The sequence below is a fragment of the Carassius carassius genome, chromosome 24, assembly GCF_963082965.1.
Source record: "Carassius carassius chromosome 24, fCarCar2.1, whole genome shotgun sequence".
In the NCBI taxonomy this organism is placed as follows: domain Eukaryota; kingdom Metazoa; phylum Chordata; class Actinopteri; order Cypriniformes; family Cyprinidae; genus Carassius; species Carassius carassius.
In genome coordinates, this window is record NC_081778.1 from 14,115,749 (window position 1) to 14,134,166 (window position 18,418).

Consider the following 18,418-nt stretch of genomic DNA (forward strand, 5'->3'; position numbering starts at 1 on the left):
AGCATCTGTCTCCACTGACAGACAAAATGCTTTTGCAAGCCATATCAAAAATATTACATTATATTATAGTAAATGTTTTGCCAATGACCAACTGATTTAAGAGTTCTTATAAGCATGAAAACTACTTATTATACATTTATATATTATAATATATTACATTATATTATAGCTCAAAAAGTTTTTAATGTTTGTTTAAGAAGCATTTTATGCTGATTTTATGCTAAGTCTGCATTTGATACAGAAATATTGAAATACATTAATATTGTGAAATACTATAAAAATGTAAAATAAATGTTTTCTATTTTAATATACTTTAAGATGTAATTTATGCCTGGGAAGTAATAAATTATATTATGCTGATTTGGCGACCAAGCACCTTTATACACCCTTGCTGAATAAGTAATAATTTAAAAAGAAAATCTGACCCCAAAATGTTGTTTTATATTATATTATAAAAAGAAAAAAAAGAAATAAAATAAAAAAAGCTAAGCTAAAAAAAGCTAAACTAAGCAAGTAACAACCTCTAGCTCAATCACATCATTAATTATTGAACTGTTAATTGACTGACCTCTCTCTCTTCTCCCGCTTCAGTGGGGGACCAGGTCATCTTATAGAGCACCACATCTCTGGCAGGACGTGACCAGCTGACCCGGAAACTCTCTGAGGTCACCTCTGATGTCATCAGGCTGAACGGGGCCGGCACAAGCACTGAATGAGACAGAATCAGACTCGGTAAGATCCTTCTCTAAACTATAATTAGTTTTATCACAAAAATGGACAGTTATGTTTTAAATTGTTTACATACTAAAACAGCAGTTAACTGCTAATAGTAATAATAATCATTTCAGTATTTTATCTTGTGTTCCAGTAAAATATGTAAAAAAAACCTGTCAACAAGATAGACAGACTTGAAAATTTGTGTAAAATAGTAAAGGTTGTTTTCATAGAATATATTTGGAATTAAATATATTTATAATACTCCAATATGGCATTCATTTCGGTCTGCTTCTTTGACCATTTCTCCTTTTGTGTTCGACAGATGAAAGCCATAAGGCTTTGACATGACATGAAGTCGAGTAATTGATGTGTCACGGTTGGTAAACCGTGATCTCTGGGTTTTGCACTTTGTGGGTGAAGTCTGTGTGTTACGCGTCAGCATTGATTAGTTTGTGGGCGTCTCCGTTAATTGTCATCAGCAACAGCTGTCACTCATTACTCATCCCTAAATATTGGCTTGTCTAGCGTCTTGTGTTCATGAGAGCGTTGTTTCATGTTTGTGACCTATGTTTTGCTTTCTTGTGTGTTTCTGCGTTGGATGTCCGTGTCTCCCCGGAACCCCGTCCACTCTACGCAACCCACCAACAAGCAACACCACTTACCTTCGGCTCGCTTCCCCGCAGTTCCTGTGTCACCCTCTCCTGCTGCCAACTCACCTCCGCCTTCCAGATTCATCATTCATCACCACCATCTTGGACTGTGCATTCCTCCCAGCGTTATTTGTGTCTCAGTATTGTATTGTTTCATTATCTTCATTAAATCTCATTTATCTCGCACTTGCTTCCTGCCACTCCTTCACCCAGTCGTTACAGAACGCTCTCACCAAACATGGAAGCAGCGAGCACCACTTCACTGTCTGAATTCATTCACCACAGCGTCAACCGCATGGATCAGCAGCAGGAGAGCATTGTGAACACCGGACGCGCGATCCAAGCGCTGGTGACACAGGTGTCCGAGCTCACCCAGCGGATTCATCAACTCACCTCTCCCACTGCGCCCACCGCACCGCCTGCGCCGCCCGTCCCCCGGGAGACCTCCCAGGACCACTTCCGGCCAGAGCCGCGACTTCCGGCGCCAGAGAGTTACTCCGGTGAGCCAAACTTTTGCAAGACTTTCCTTAACAAATGTTCCATGCATTTTGCATTGCAGCCCCGCACCTTCGCGACAGAGGAGTCCAAGGTTGCGTTTGCTCTTACCCTACTCTCTGGCAGAGCCGCCTTATGGGGGATGGCGGTGTGGGAGAATCAACATCCGTGTTGTGCCTCGTTCCACTCCCTCTCCGAAGAGATGAAACGGGTCTTCGATCGAGCCCCGGCCGGCAGGGAGGCCGCTCACCAGCTCTCGGACCTTAAACAAGGAAAATCATCAGTGGCGGACTATTCCATTCAGTTCCGCACCCTGGCGGCCATGTGCCAGTGGAACGAGGCGGCGCAGTGGGATCAATTCCTGCATGGGCTGGCCGACCATGTTCAGAAGGAAATCTACCTCCTCGAGCTGCCCCCAACTTTAACGGCCTAATCGACCTGGCACTCCGGGTGGACGCTCGGATTAACCGGCTGGGTAAACAGGTCAGTCCTACACGCCATTATGTCTCTCCGGAAAGGGGCCGCTTGAGTCGAGAGAACATGGTCGGTCCCGTCTACGATCACAAACCCATGCAGGTGGGTAGAGCTCGGCTCTCCCGGGGGGGAGAGAGAGCGGTGGAGGTCCCAAGGACTATTCTTATATTGCGGTGGCTCGGAGCATTCCATCCATTCCTGCCCGGTAAAAAGAGCCAGCCCGGTAGTAAGTTTGAGGCTCCTATCGGGTGGGATCTCCGCCGGGAAGTCCTCAACCACATCATCGACTCTCCTTCCGGTGAAACTGCGGTGGGAGAACCACACTCACGACTGTCATGCCCTTCTGGACTCTGGGGCCGAAGGTAATTTCATTGACTCTCTCCTTGCACGTCACCTGAACCTTCCAGTCCTTCCTGTGTCTCATCCCATCCATGTCACCGCACTCAATGGCCAGGAACTGCCACACGTCACCCACTACACTGAACCCATAACTCTGCTCACCTCAGGCAACCACAGTGAAACCATATCCTTTTACCTCATGGACTCCCCTGTAGCTCCCATTGTTTTAGGTCACCCCTGGTTAATCAAACATTATCCATGAGTGGATTGGGGTTCCAATACAGTCACCTTGTGGAGTTAAAGTTGTCGTGAGTCCTGTCCGGTTTCTGCTTGTCCTGTTGTGCCTGTTTCTGTCTTTCAGAAAGAGACCATGGTGTTATCAAACGTGCCCACAGAGTACTTGGACCTGAAGGAGATGTTCAGTAAGTCCCGTGCTGCTTCCCTTCCTCCACATCTTCCCTACGACTGTGCTATAGATTTAGTGCCAGGTAAGTCTCCGCCTAAAGGCAAGCTTTACTCTCTTTCTATTCCGGAGAGGGAGGCCATGGAGAAATACATTTCTGATTCCTTGGCATCGAGGTTCATCCGCCCTTCCTCTTCTCCAGCGGGGGTGGGATTCTTTTTTGTGGGTAAGAAGGATGGTTCTTTGCGACCTTGTATTGACTACCGGGAGCTGAACAACATCACGATAAAGAACACCTATCCGTTACTATTGATGTCTTCAGCTTTCGAGAGGTTACAGGGAGCATCCGTATTCACAAAATTGGATTTACGTAATGCTTATCATTTGGTCCGCATCAGGAAGGGGGATGAATGGAAAACCGCCTTTAACACCCCTAGAGGGCACTTTGAATATTTGGTGATGCCGTTCTGGCTCTCCAACTCGCCATGGGTTTTCCAAGCAATCGTTAATGACGTGTTGAGAGACATGGTAGATCAGTTAATATATGTTTACCTGGATGACATACAGATTTTTTCTTCATCTCTCCAGGAACATGTTCAACACATCAGACGAGTGCTCCAGAGATTACTCGAGAATGGGCTTTTTGTCAAGGCGGAGAAATGCGTATTCCATGCACAGTCTGTCCCCTTCCTAGGGTATATTGTCTCGTCCGAGGGAATACGTCTGGATCCTGACAAAGTTAAGGCTGTGATAGATTGGCCATCTCCAGATTCCCGTAAGGCCCTACAGCGGTTTCTGGGGTTCGCCAATTTTTATCGACGTTACATTCGTACTTTCAGCCAACTAGTCTCACCTCTGACGGCCTTGACCTCCCCCAGTACTCCGTTCAGGTGGTCGGATGCAGCCGAGACTGCATTTACCAACCTCAAGAGCCGCTTCGTTTCGGCTCCCATCCTTGTAGCCCCTGATCTCACACGGCAGTTCGTAGTCACTGCTCTAACGTTGCTTGTCATCCAGGGATAAGCCGAACCAAGGGGTTAGTTAAACAACAATTCTGGTGGCCACTTATGGCTCGTGACGTCCACGATTTTGTTTTGGCTTGCTCAGTTTGCGCCAGTGGTAAGTCGTCTAACCGGCCTCCTGATGGGCTTCTTCAACCGCTGTCTGTCCCTTCGAGACCCTGGTCACATATCGCACTAGATTTTGTTACCGCCCTCTAATGGCATGACGGTCGTTTTGACCGTAGTGGACCGTTCTCAAAAGCGGCACATTTCATTCCCTTGCCCAAATTACCTACAGCCAAGGAGACAACGGTCACTCTCCTAGATCCCATCTTTTGGTTATATGGCCTCCCGGTAGACGTGGTTTCTGACAGGGGATTCCAATTCATATCCAAATTTTGGAAGGAATTTTGTAAATTGCTAGGAGCGACGGTTAGTCTGTCTTCGGGTTATCATCCCCAGAGTAACGGGCACTCTGAGCAAGCCAACCAAGATTTAGAGAGAACGTTGCGATGTTTGGTCTCCAAGAATCCTTCTTCCTGGAGCCAACAACTCTCTATGGTGGAGTACGCTCACAATTCGTTACCAGTGTCAGCCACGAGCCTCTCTCCGTTTCAGTGCAGCTTAGGTTACCAGCCACCAGCTTTTCCTAGTCTGGAATTGGAAGTCGCGGTCCACTCCGCTCACGCATTTGTCCAGAGGTGCCACCGCACCAGGACCAGAGCCCGCGAGACTCTGCTCCAGATACGGGAGCGCACTGAGGCCAAGGCCGATCGCTACCAGTCAAAGCCTCCCATTTACATCGTGGGTCAAAAGGTGTGGCTTTCTACGAACCATATTCCTCTCCGTGCCGTTTCTAACAAATTAGCTCCCAAATTCATATGCCCGTTTACTATCACCAAGATCATTAGTCCGGTGACAGTCCGCCTCAAACTACCTCCAGCGTACAGGAGGATACATCCCGCCTTCCATGTGTCCAAAATTAAACCTGTGTTTTATTCACGTATTAATCCGCCTACCCCGGTTCCCCCGCCGCCGCGTCTCGTAGATGGGGAACCGACCTATTCGGTTAATCGTATTCTGGACTCGAGACGGAGGGGACGAGGATTCCAGTACTTGGTGGACTGGGAAGGTTACGGTCCGGAGGAGAGGAGTTGGGTACCTGCTAGGGACATACTGGATCACTCCCTTATTGATGATTACAATCAGCAGGTAGGCCCTTCTGGAAGGTTTTGCACTTTGTGAGTGAAGTCTGTGTGTTACTTGTCAGCATTGATTAGTTTGTGGGCATCTCTGTTAATTGTCATCAGCAACAGCTGTCACTCATTACTCATCCCTATATATTGGCTTGTCTAGCGTCTTGTGTTCATGAGAGCGTTGTTTCATGTTTGTGACCTATGTTTTGTTTCTTGTGTGTTTCTGCGTTGGATATCCGTGTCTCCCCGGAACCCCGTCCACTCTACGCAACCCACCACCAAGCAACACCACTTACCTTTGGCTCGCTTTCCCGCAGTTCCTGTGTCACCCTCTCCTGCTGCCAACTCACCTCCACCTTCCGGATTCATCATTCATCACCACCATCTTGGACTGTGCATTCCTCCCAGCTTTATTTGTGTCTCAGTATTGTATTGTTTCATTATCTTCATTAAATCTAATTTATCTCACACTTGCTTCCTGCCACTCCTTCACCCAGTCGTTACATGATGACATTATTTTCATTTTTGGCTGAACTAATCTTTTAAACTATTTAATGTCATTTGGTGAATGAATCCCTGAACATTGTCATTTCCACTTTCCACAGTGCGACCAGCATTTACCATAACAATCACTTTTAAATTCAAACGTATTCCCTAGAAATTTCACAGTGTAACCTGATTGCTTCAACGACAGTGTGAGGACACCCACAGAACATTGAAACTCAGGAAATGAAGGACCAGATCTATTACAGATTCCAGCAGCCAATCAGTGATTACTGAATGTAACAGCCTGCCTAGAAAGATATGCTCTGTCCAGGACAGAGAAAGCATCCATTCCCGCTTTCCAGCTGGAGTAAATTGCAGACTCTGTGTGCAGCGGATATTGTAAATTCTGTTGGAGGAAGAAAATATGACAAAATATGTACATACATGTACATGTTAAATCAGCAGTGCTGCAAGTAGACAAGATTTGTTTTTGCTGGGCTCATGATAATGAATACCAATGGGCCCTGTCTCTTCTGTGCTTGGAAACATAATTTGCAGAAATCCACACTCATCGCCCAGCATATGCTGGTATTAGGGCTGTGCAAATAATCAAATACGATTTTCATGTGCATCTCCTTAGTAAAGCTGGTTCTGTGATTAGTAGTAAATTCCAGCATGCGCTTTCAGATGGAGTGGCATTTACTACACAGAGCTGTAGTTCACTAACAAGCTATGCAATATGACAAACGTATTTGATTATTTACACAGCACCAGCTGCCATTTTTAATGCAACCAACAAAACTGAATAATTGCAGTTCATTGGAAGGGATCAAACAGTCTCACTTGTAGTGAATCCACCACTGAGTGCCTCTGATTGGCCGGCATCGTAGAGAGCAAAAACTGCAACGGTGTACTCTGTAAAGGGTGACAGGTTCTTCAGGTACACATTGATGACTGGACCCAAATCCACCTGGAGAGAAGAAAAAGAATGCATACTGCATTTATCTTCGTTCAATTATTACAAAAGTAATGAAAGTTATCAGTAATATTTGAATTAATAATTGCATTGAAATCATTTGGATTTTAGAACAATTATAATAACAACACAACCCTGCATCTTGAAAAAAAAAATCAGTTGATTTACAAAAAGGCCTAATAGTACTATATTTGATGTTGCCGAGTTCCAAAAATATACACATATAAAAAAATATTTTTCAAATGACATGTACTATACTGTATGTAAAATTCAGTTAAGAATTGAACAAATATGTATAAGCTGGCTCAGAGGAAGATAAGAATCATTTATTTGTGACATTTATTATAATTAAAGGATAATACAAATCTTCTTCACCTCACAAATGGTTATAAAAATGCATATATCATTCAGCAAATATAATGCAGGACCTTGCAGTTATTTAAATGTAAGTATTATTTCACTAATATTCAATCATTTGAACAATTTTCTATATATATATATATATATATATATATATATATATATATATATATATATATATATATATGATTAACTGAGTGTGAGAGTGAGTGAGCACAGACTGAGAAACAAGTGTTGTCATGTATAGTAGGTTGTGCTGTAGTGATCACCTCACTGGTCTGGACACCATCTGTCTTCATATACATGACACGGTAGCCCTTAACCTCTTTGGACGCTGCGTCCCAGTTGAGTCGCACAGAGCTGTGGTCAACTTCAGTGACCCGCAGGTTACGTGGAGGTCTCAGGGACACTGCAGGATGACAGGGACTAATGTTCACTCACTGACACTTATTGAATATTAGTTGACGTTGTTGCAACATTGAAGTCACACTGATTTTAATTCCCTTTTTAATAGTTCATTAACCCTGAAAAATTAAATCATTAACCTAACTGAAAATTCACCTTTGCCATCATATAAATTATATTTTACTGTTATTTTATAAAACACTGCACTGATATTTCACAATATTACTGATTTTACTGCATTTTGACCAAATAAAATTAGGCTTTGTGAGCATAAAATATTTTCTGTATTTCAAAGATGTTAAATAACTTTAAACACCCCAGATGTTTTAACAGTAGTGTAAATTAAAATGTTGTGTGAACATATAAAATGTGGATCTTAACAGAATTTTAATATTGCATTAAACATTTTTTATATAATTGGTTTTACATAACTTGGTTGAAGCCAGGTTTGATCTGATAAAAAAAAAAGCCATTTGAGATATAGTTCAAATATTATTATTCAAAATATTGAACTATTTTTCCATCCAGCCCTATCACTTTGAGCACATTTAAACACATTATTGTGTTCATTAATGTGCATTATTCTGAATTTATCTGTGCTGCAGAATTTAAAACAGAACCATTAAACACTGGACATTGTACAAATAGAGTTGGAAAGAAAACAGATTGGCCTTGACACTCACTGGTGGTCTCCTGAACAGTAGCGGGATCACTGGCCTCCTCTCCAAACATGGCATAGACCGTAACGGTGTACTCAGAGTCAGGAATCAATCCAGTCAGTTCCACATCAGTCACCGACTCATCCACCTTTAGCTGTATCCCAAAAACAATGGCAAAATGGCAACACCTTTAGAGAAGCATAAAGGCTGCTGAAACACAGATCAAAGTGCAACCAAGGGAACTCAGACATGATGAATGCTATTCCTCTTCTACAGCTCCCATGAAAAGAGTGTAACAGCAAAGCTACTATTTTGGTGGAAGTGTCATCATACCGGCACGTATCATTCACAAAGATAATTTGCAGGCTCACCTCTCTTTCATCTGTAGTCTCACTGCTCAGTGGAGCGTAAAGGATCATGTACCCAGAAGCCCCTTCTGCATCCCTCCAGCGGGCTCTCATGCTGTTGTCTGTCACATCGTACACCTTGAGATCACTCACTGTTGGCAGAGCCACTGAGATACACACATACATATAAATTAGACATCCATACTTAACACAGACAGACAGTGTTTTTTTGTGTTTGCATGTGAGTGAGTGTGTGCAATAATTTTATAAATCCATATTTTGTCTTATTTTACAGTAAAAGTACAGAAAACAAGATGAATACATGTGAGAAAAATACATAATCATAGTTCATAATTCTTAATTATTGTGAGGATAAAAAATCTAAGATTTAAGATTTAAATTTCTAATTAATTTATCTTAATTTAAATGTAAGTGCAAGCAAAGTTGTATAAAATATTAAGACTAAAAGAATGTACTTAATATATATCTAATTTAAAACATAAAATATTTTAATAAGGAAATACATATTAATACAATTTTAATAATCTTTGAAGAATAATTTATAATTCAGAATATTTTAAGAAAAATAATGCTTAAGGAAAAGGAAAAACAAAGGGTAAAGAAACAATTTTAATAATAACATTTAACTTACATGGTTACATTTTATTTGATCTGCTTTAAATACAAATCACATCTCAGAAAACCCAAAAAGTTTTAATATCTAACACAATTTAGCTTCTCTAAATTGAATTAAATCTTGTTTTACTGGAAAAATACTGAAAATACAGTGTATGTGCACAGTATCTTGAGTGTTTTTTTTTTCGGTTTTGGATGTGTGTAAAAGATTTGCAAAAATCAGAAGTGTGTTCTAAGTTGGATTCTGGGAAGAGTGTGACTTTGATGGAGTGTGAGACGAGCAGAAAATGTTTTCATTGTGGAACAAGCACACATGAATAAACCTAAAAGACTTTAAACATCCTAATCAACCACTAAATACTACAGACTTCAGTCCTGTGTTCTTGAGTTGACTGGCAAGCTTCTGCTCTAAAATAGTAATTAGGAAATAAACATATTGTATATACAGAATTACAGTAAAGGGCATTTAGGAACACGGAATAGTCATGTGGTTTGTGGGTAATTACTGTTTTACAGTGAAATGGTGTTGAAGGACACGAGGCTGTAATGCATGTGAAATGAAATGTTCTGTAGTCAATGTTGGTCGTGGCAAGTTTAGAGTATGACTCACGCGTGATCTCGCTGCCTCTCAGAGCGTCACTTGCTGCGCTGCGGTACACAGTGAACACAGCAATCTCGTATTCAGTCAGAGAGTTCAAATTCTGCAGGACGACTGAATTCTTTGTGCCGCCCACCACAATCTGTACAGCAAGAAAACAGTGGTTCGTGATGCCTAGCAAAGCAGTTTGGAGAATGCTTCTGGAAAATAAGACCAAAAAACTTTAATAATGTGGCACATATAGCGCAGCACATACTATTTATAGTATTGTGCTGACACCCATGACAAATAAAAACAAAACAAACGAAAAAACCTGGAAATAGAACAAAAGATTAAAGAGGCACTAAAAAGTATTTTGACATTTAAGCCACAGTTAAAAATGACTGTCATTGCTCTAGATAACAAAATATTAAACAAATCAGAGTTTATTTTAAAGAATGAAAGCACAAGAATGACATCTGGTGAACATCAGCTGACTTAAGTAGTAAGACCTCTAATAATAAGGTTATCTACTGTATCTTCCAAAAGACATTTTGGTAAAATGTGGCCATGCAATGTAAGTCAGTGGTGTTGAATTTGGTTTCGGACCTAATAGACTTTCATCATATTGGTCTTTTGTGTTCTACAGAAGAAAACAAATCATACAGCTTTAGAATGATTTGAGGATAAGTAAATAATAAATGATTTTGGGTGAACTATTTCTTTAAGTGGCTCTTACAGTAGGTGGAAGGTTTGTATAGGATAAGCTTGGTGGATGTTTTGTGGCATTGTTAATAGTTCAGTAGCATATTTGAGAGTTGTTCTGATTGGTCACCTCTTCCAGAATATCTGCTCCGGTTGGATGGTAAACAACCCGATATTTTTCCACACTGCCAGGCGCATGAGTCCAAGACACTCGAAAACTGTGTGCAGTCACCTCAGAAGTGACCAAGTCTTGGGGTGGAGATGCTGTCTCTTCAGTGGAAGAATCTGTTTTCAGTCATGAGGAAATCATGAGGCTTTAGAGCCGTTCCACACATCACATACTGTATCTAAGTTTAAACCGCAATTAAAACACTCACATATAATTTCTTTGTCTTGTTGTTCCACTCCATCACACACCTTACTGGTCAAGCCATCCACTATAGTGCTCATGATACTGAAGTCTGCCACATTATAAACGTGTGTTTTCTCTGGTTCAGAGGCGATGGCCTTCAGCTCGTTCTCATCAGCATTCTTCACACCTACGCACAACCATTTCCACACAGGTCATATTCCATGCTTCTGGAATATCTATCATAAATAGCTTGTGTTGATAGTGTGTCATTGTTGACGGTTTACAATCTTTTGGAAGATTTTGTAAATACTTATTAGTGATAAAATTCATAAATGACTTCTGAAAAGCTCCGCAACGTGTAAACATTAGCCCTGAGGATGTATATTTTTCACTAGCACGATACTTTTTCTACAAACTGCATACATTAAACTGGATGAACTAGTTTACACAAAGATGCGTTAAGGAATCTTCTAATACCAATGGCAAATAACTCGACTCCAGCACTTCTCAGGGACTGAGCAGGTGGGATAACGTCATCTTGGGATTTGCCGTCAGTTATCAGAATTCCAATTTTGGGAACATTGCTTCGAGCCCCAGACTCAGGTTTGAAGCTGTTCTCCAGGATGTAATTAAGAGCAAGACCTAGACAAACCAAAACATTAAATAAAAGAGTTTCAAATATGCAAATACAAGAAAAAAAGCAATTGTGACCTATAAAGTTGCATTTATGAACAGAGCAGTGGTCACAACTGTGAGATATAATGTCAAACATCCAAGAAATAAAGTCGCAATCGTGAGAAATAAAACTGCAATTACCAGAAAGTAAGTCATAATTGCACAGTTGCAATTAAAAAATTAATCACGATTATATTGTAGTACAAGAAATAAAATAACTAACCCTACATTTTGACAGAAACAATTTTGAGAAATAAAACTGTGATTTCGAGAAAGTCACAATTGTGAGATACAAAATCACAATTACAAGAAATAAAGTCGCAATTATGAGAAAGTATTTTGAGATGTACAATCACAATTACAAAAACTAGTCATAATTACAAAAATTCATAATTTTGAGAAATACAATACAAACATTTTACAAAATTGCAATTCGAGATGAGAAAGCGAATCAAATTGTGAGACATTAGGTTACAATTACTTGAAATAAAGTCACAGTTGTGAGAAATAAAATCACAATTACAAGTAAATTAATCACAATTTTGAGATACAAAAACAATTATGAGAACACAAGTGACAAATCTGAGACATATAACGGCAGTTATGGGAAACTAAGTCATAACTGTGAGACATAAAGGTGCAATTGTGATATATGAATTTGCACTGCTACAATAAACAACACCTATAGTGCCTGATCATGTTAACGAATAAAATTCAGGTTCCTGCACTGAAAAACTGCACACAAAAGTGAAATACCAATTTAGTTATTTATTGTTATACCTACAGTTAATCATTTTTGTACTTTAGATTTGTACTTTGGTACAACGATCAGACTGGTTATTAACACTTTGACACGGCACAGTATATCAGTGTCTCTGGAACAATGGAAAAGGTCTGGAAAAGCACAGCACATTACCTGTGAGAGTGTTGCCTCCCTTGTACGGCAGGTTTTTGACAGCATCTATTACTGCATCTTTTGTGCTGAAGCCATTCAAGTGCCACTCAATTCGTGGATCCCCGCTGTACTGGGCCAGTCCTAAAACATAAAAAACACATTCAGGAAACACACTGACACTTTATACATCAGATCTAAATTGAAACGTAATTTATAGCTGTCTAAATTAATATATGATCCACTTACTATACATCTGTTTTTAGGTCAGACCAATTATTACAAAAGAATAATGAATTAATGAAACGCACCAATCCGGGTTTTGTCTATTCCCACATCGAAGGCACTGACCAGGTTTTCAAGGAACAGGCGAACCAGACGGAAATTGATTCGCCCAATACTCCAAGATCCATCGACCAGGATGACAATATCCGCAATAGCAGACGTTGTGCAGACAAACTGATCCGCTGGATTATGAGAGATGAACAGAGACAGAAAAAGAATGAATGAACCTTGTTACAGTACAGTCCCACATGTCTATAGATTCAAAACACATTGTCCTCTTAAGAAACAAACAAACTCAACACCATCCCACAAATTACACAGCAGTCTGCGAATCCAGGTACGGTTTTATTGAGCCACTCTGTCATTGCACAAAGTATCATCATAGGGCAGGGAAGAACATGTCTGATTTATGAACACAGCAGTAACAATCATCCAAAGCAAAATTATTTTACTCATACAATTTTAACGGAGCAGCTCTGGGATCCACACTGGTTAGAGACAACTGATGGCATCTTGAACTCGAACAAATCATGTGTGTGTTTATGTGACGGTAACTCCTGGCCGTCCCACTGTGCAATAACTACATATCCACACACAGAGGGGTAAAGTGATGAAGTGAGAGTACGGGCAGTAAATCTGAGGAGCACAGGACCACAGAGCTCAGTAGTGTATCATGGGAGTCTGTTGTGTTCCTCCCTCAATCATTTATTTTCACAGAAGAACTGGCCGTCAAAGCCTTATAGCCTTATATGCAAGTCATGGCTATAAGAGCATTGGTGTTTGGTACCATCAACACAGAGCTGAAATACAGAACAGGGACATTATCCAAATTCAACTAGTCCTAAACATCAATACAGAGAAATCCATTGACACAAAGATGGCAGTGAGGAGTAGAGAATGGAGGCTCTTAATTTGTGGCAAATGACATATTTCCATAATCTTAAAAGTGACTGATCTACATTAAAATGGACAGTTCATCCAAAAACTGAAAATGTTATTATTATTTACTAACGCTCATGTCACACCAAACCTGACTGTCATTCTTCCATGGAACATTAAAGGTTTTCAGTGTAATGCAAGTGAATGAGGAATTTAAAAAGATGAAAAAGGTCCATAATAGTAGTCCACACCGAACATATATTCCATGTGAGTCATATGAAATTTCTGTGTGAGGCATAGACCAAAATGTACGTGCTGCTAAGTGTCGGGACTGGAGTCAAACAGTTTCCATGATTTTCCATGAATAATGATCTAAATTTGTATATATTCTGTGAAATTTACATTTTGATTTATTATGTAAAGAGTTTTAGTGAAGAATTTTTATGAGTTTCAGTGTGTTTTTTGTGTGTTTTTCAATGTATAATTATTAAAATGTATAATGTTTAAATGTTAGCACTTAAGTCATATGTGACCGTGGACCACAAAACCAGTCTTAAGTGTACATTTTTCTAAATTGAGATTTATACATAATAAATAAGCTATTAGGATCTGACAATATTTGGCCGAGATACAACTATTTGAAAATCTGGAATCTGAGGGTGCAAAAAAAGTCGCCTTTAAAGTTGTCCAAATGTATTCTTAGCAATGCATATCACTAATCAAAATTTAAGTTTTGATATATTTATAGTAGGAAATTTACAAAATATCTTCATGGAACATGATCTTTTTGGCATAAAAGAAAAATCATTAATTTTGACCCACACAATGTTTTTTTTGGCTATTGCTAAAAATATACCCCAGCAACTTAAGGGTCAAATATATACCACTTCTATGATACTTCAACTTTATACTCATCCTCATCACCTTTTGTGTTACATGAATGAAAAAAATAAATACATTAGGGTAAGTAAATTAAGACAGAATATACATTTTTATTTTAGTTTTAGAACCATTACAGTAAAGACAGGTACTGAAAAAGCACATCTTGGCAGGCAAATCAACTAGGCATGTCTGTCAAATCAGTTTAGTTTTACCACCAGGAAGCGATTCGTCTCTGAGAAAACACTCAATAAAACCCCCATTCAATCGCTGCAAGATTTGTTTAATTAACTCTTGTGCTTCTTACTTCCACTCTACCTACTTATGTCTGTGAATAGCAGCGGCATTCGATCCACACCATTACACAAAGAGTGGCTTGTCAAGACACAGGTACCTTCTGCTGTTATCAGTGAGCTATTGAGAGCCCCGGTATCACTAATCAACGTAAGCTCCTCTATCTGAGAGCACGAGGCCAATTGTATCCTGAGATTCAGGGGTGAGGATTCATCAGAACCATCAGCGCTCCGGCAACATCGATTCATTAAGCCCTAAGAGCCCAGGGACTTATCTACTAAGCAACAGACCTCGTTGCTGCTTTAGAAAACCCAAAAAGGTAATGCAATTGCTATAGGATGCCATGGAAGTGCTTGCTGCAATGCAGTTGCCATAGATTGCAGCCGTTGGGCTGCACAAGCTCTCTGTCGGTTGCAGGACGTCCTCTGGGAGCTCTCAATCAAACATATGCTGGAGGAAGAGAAGAAGAGACAGGCGAATGAGATTAACACACTAGACAATGCAATCAACTCTTCGCATCCTTCATGAATGCAAAATCAAAGCAGCGTGATATGATATATGCACTATGCTCTGATATTTATACCTATTCTGGCTTCATTTTTGTCACCTGTGTGTGCCGTGGTGTCTCCAAACATGTGAAAATATTCTCTATAGGTGAATATCTGCGGGCAGGTTCCGTGGCAGGTCACGTTTATTGTTCTCATTAAATGCATATTTAGATTAACTACTGAATAGCGTTCTTGCTGCTCGTGACAGAATCCTCATGTCAGGAATTTGTCAGCTATCTTCATACCCTTGCCGCTGGGGTGTCTAGACTACTAATGTGGGGGGAAGGAGAATTCTTGCTCTTTCTAGGCGCTGAATAATGAGTACGTTTTGAGCAAGCAAGGTTTTTGGCTACCTTTCAACTCTCTTTGAGGTGAAGTCATTAAGGAATACAGGGATGTTGAAGGGACAAAGATATAGTAAGCCTGGGGTTAGAACAGTCTGCTTGATATCTGGAGTGGTTTTTAATATGCTGACAATATCCCCAAATTATTATGCATGGGCTACCTGCGGGCAGCTACTGTATTATGAAATACAACAAAGCCAGAAAGGATAGGAAAAAAAGATCTTAATCTCAAGGTAAAAAGCCCATTAGATTTTATTTTCTCCTAAACCTCTAAATGGCAACAAAATCAGTCCAATATATAAGATTTTTAAAATGATAAAATATTGTTTAAAAGATATAAAATGTTGTGTAAAATGAAATAAAAGAATATTTTTTTGTTTTAGATAATACACGCTTATTCAAAATTTCTAACGTTTGGGATTATTATTATAATTATTATGTTTTTGAAAAACAGTCATATTGTGAAATATTATTACAATTATATCCCTGTGATGTCATTTTTAATATGTTGATTTGCTGCCTGTTTGAGAATATTTTCTTATTGTCATATATATGGTGAAAATCTTACATTATAAATGGATTTATTTAATCAATTTAATGCCAAGAAAGTACCAAGAAAAGTATATGTTTATAAATATAATAATACACACATACTGGAATTCTGCACATCTATAGCAACAGCAGACCAATTTTAGTCTAAGTCACAGATTAATACTTTCTAAGAATCTGAGAACAATTCTGAGACTGTATCTGTATCAGTAGAATATCAACAAGAAAGAGTTATTAAAAAGGCCTTTAATAACTGAAGTGGGCAGAGCAATAAAGCATATAACCAGAGTAAGAGCTCACCTGGGACTTAGGGGCATGTTTAAAAACCATTCAGTGCCTATTAAGGTTAACAGCTTTAACCAACGGATTTCCTCCACCTTCCTAAAGAATGCAGACAGGGGTCACTGAAACAATGAGAGGACAGCAGCTGATCTATCTAGCCTCTGTAGAGCATTTTATCACACCACATTATTCCTGTCTTATACCTCAGCTTTTTCTCCGACTGTATGATATGCGTTGTGACATCAAGAGAAAAATCTGGGAACAACATAACTAACTGCCAAACAATGCACAGGCGGAAGAATGGGAGCCTTTGTTCTAAAGAGCACACAAAGTTAATCAGTCTATTCCATCTAAATAAACCGTAGGAACAGATAGCATGGCACAATCTGGGCTTTTCTGGGCCTTTTGGGGGACTCTTCCCAGAATTGGCAGGACAACCTGAAACAGGCCTTAAGCATGAAAATTAAGCATTTCATCTCGTCTCTTAATGGGTTGCGAAGTGGCAAGAAATATAAAAAGGTGAATCAGAGTTTAAACACAGAGGTCTGTTCTAGTTAAAGAGCACAGTGAGAGATGAGAGCCCAGTGGTGTGGAACAAGATTTAGATTAAGGAGACAGAAGTTGGGTGAGTTGTGACGTCACTACATGAATGTATTAACTGCCTATATAATACACTGATCTGGCACTGAGATATACAATACCAAGCAGTCTGATTCAAGGCAGACACAAATTTGACAAATGCATGAAATGTCAAAAGTTTGCAAATGAAATGAAATGAAATGAAATGAAATTAATTTTAAGTAAAGTATTAAGTATTAAGTAAAATTAATACTTTTAAACTGATCAAAAGTGACATTAAAGAAATTTCAAATACGTCATCAATCAAATGCTCATACGTTATTTACATCAAAGAATCCTGAAAAAAAAAATGCTGTTCACAGTTTCCATAAAATATTAAAAAGCACAACATTCATAATATTAAGAAATGTTTCTTTAGCACCAAATCAGTAGGACTTTTTTTGAATGAATGATTTATGATGATTAAATGAATCATTTCTGAAGGATCCTGTGACACTGACGGCTGGAGTAATGGCTTCTGGAAATTCAGCTTTTCCATCACATGAATAAATGAAACTTTAAAATATATTAAAATAGAAAACTGTTATTTTGAAATGTAAAAATATTTAACAACATTATATCAGTATTTTATTATATTTTTGTTAAACAAATCAAAGATATGCAGCATTAGTGAGCATAAGAGACTTATTTTAATAACATAAAATAAAATGTTTTCAAACCCAAACATTTGCAGTGCACTACTTTTTATAGTGGATATATATATATATATATATATATATATATGTGTGTGTGTGTGTGTGTGTGTGTGTGTGTGTGTGTAATTTTAATATTGGTCATTTAACAATTATCAGCCATAACATTAGTTTATCAGTATCAGTCAGAATTGTGGAATGTTTTTATATCACCTTTTATTCTGTTTATTTTTAATCAGATTGAAATGTCAACAATGTTACATCAATTAACTAGAAATAATTATCAATATATTATAACTAAAATGTATAAAATCACATTAAAAATGATCAGTGTCACTTTTATTGATTATCTCTCCTAAAAAATTTGTTTTTGAAGAAATATTAAAAATATTTATAACTACAGCAAACCATAGCCTGTATCAGAAACGTGCTTGTAGTATATGAGTCTGCAAAGGTACATATTTTAATTTCAGCCTACTAATTTTGATTGAGTGGGCTAAAAGTGGAGGAACACAGAACCGCCCCCCGGTTCCAGCAGCCCTAGAAGACACAAACCTACAGTGTGGAACAGAGTGGAGAAGAGCATTTGTGATGTTGACATGTGGGAGTGTAATGCAAGTCCACGTCTAGATTTCTCCAGGCAGACCAGCTGGAAAACAGTGATGACTACTATTTTTGTTCTTATAGCACTCCTGTTAGATTCTCATTCTCATTCAGTGCTAAAGAGGTCAGGCTGCTCAGA

At 39.0% G+C, this 18,418-nt stretch overlaps 1 protein-coding gene across 1 annotated transcript in view; it reads right to left on the reverse strand.

The window, feature by feature from the left end:
- The window catches only part of LOC132102863 (collagen alpha-1(XIV) chain-like), a 100,375-nt gene that overhangs the window by 59,919 nt on the left and 22,038 nt on the right, over positions 1-18,418 (reverse strand). Inside the window, exons 6-16 of the mRNA XM_059507556.1 lie at positions 12,657-12,812; positions 12,370-12,489; positions 11,256-11,420; positions 10,804-10,965; positions 10,557-10,711; positions 9,755-9,884; positions 8,533-8,675; positions 8,186-8,315; positions 7,367-7,506; positions 6,605-6,731; positions 569-708 (exon numbers count right to left, since the gene is read on the reverse strand). Of these exons, the coding sequence (XP_059363539.1) occupies positions 569-708; positions 6,605-6,731; positions 7,367-7,506; positions 8,186-8,315; positions 8,533-8,675; positions 9,755-9,884; positions 10,557-10,711; positions 10,804-10,965; positions 11,256-11,420; positions 12,370-12,489; positions 12,657-12,812 (1,568 nt within the window). The remainder of the gene's footprint in view (positions 1-568; positions 709-6,604; positions 6,732-7,366; positions 7,507-8,185; positions 8,316-8,532; positions 8,676-9,754; positions 9,885-10,556; positions 10,712-10,803; positions 10,966-11,255; positions 11,421-12,369; positions 12,490-12,656; positions 12,813-18,418) is intronic.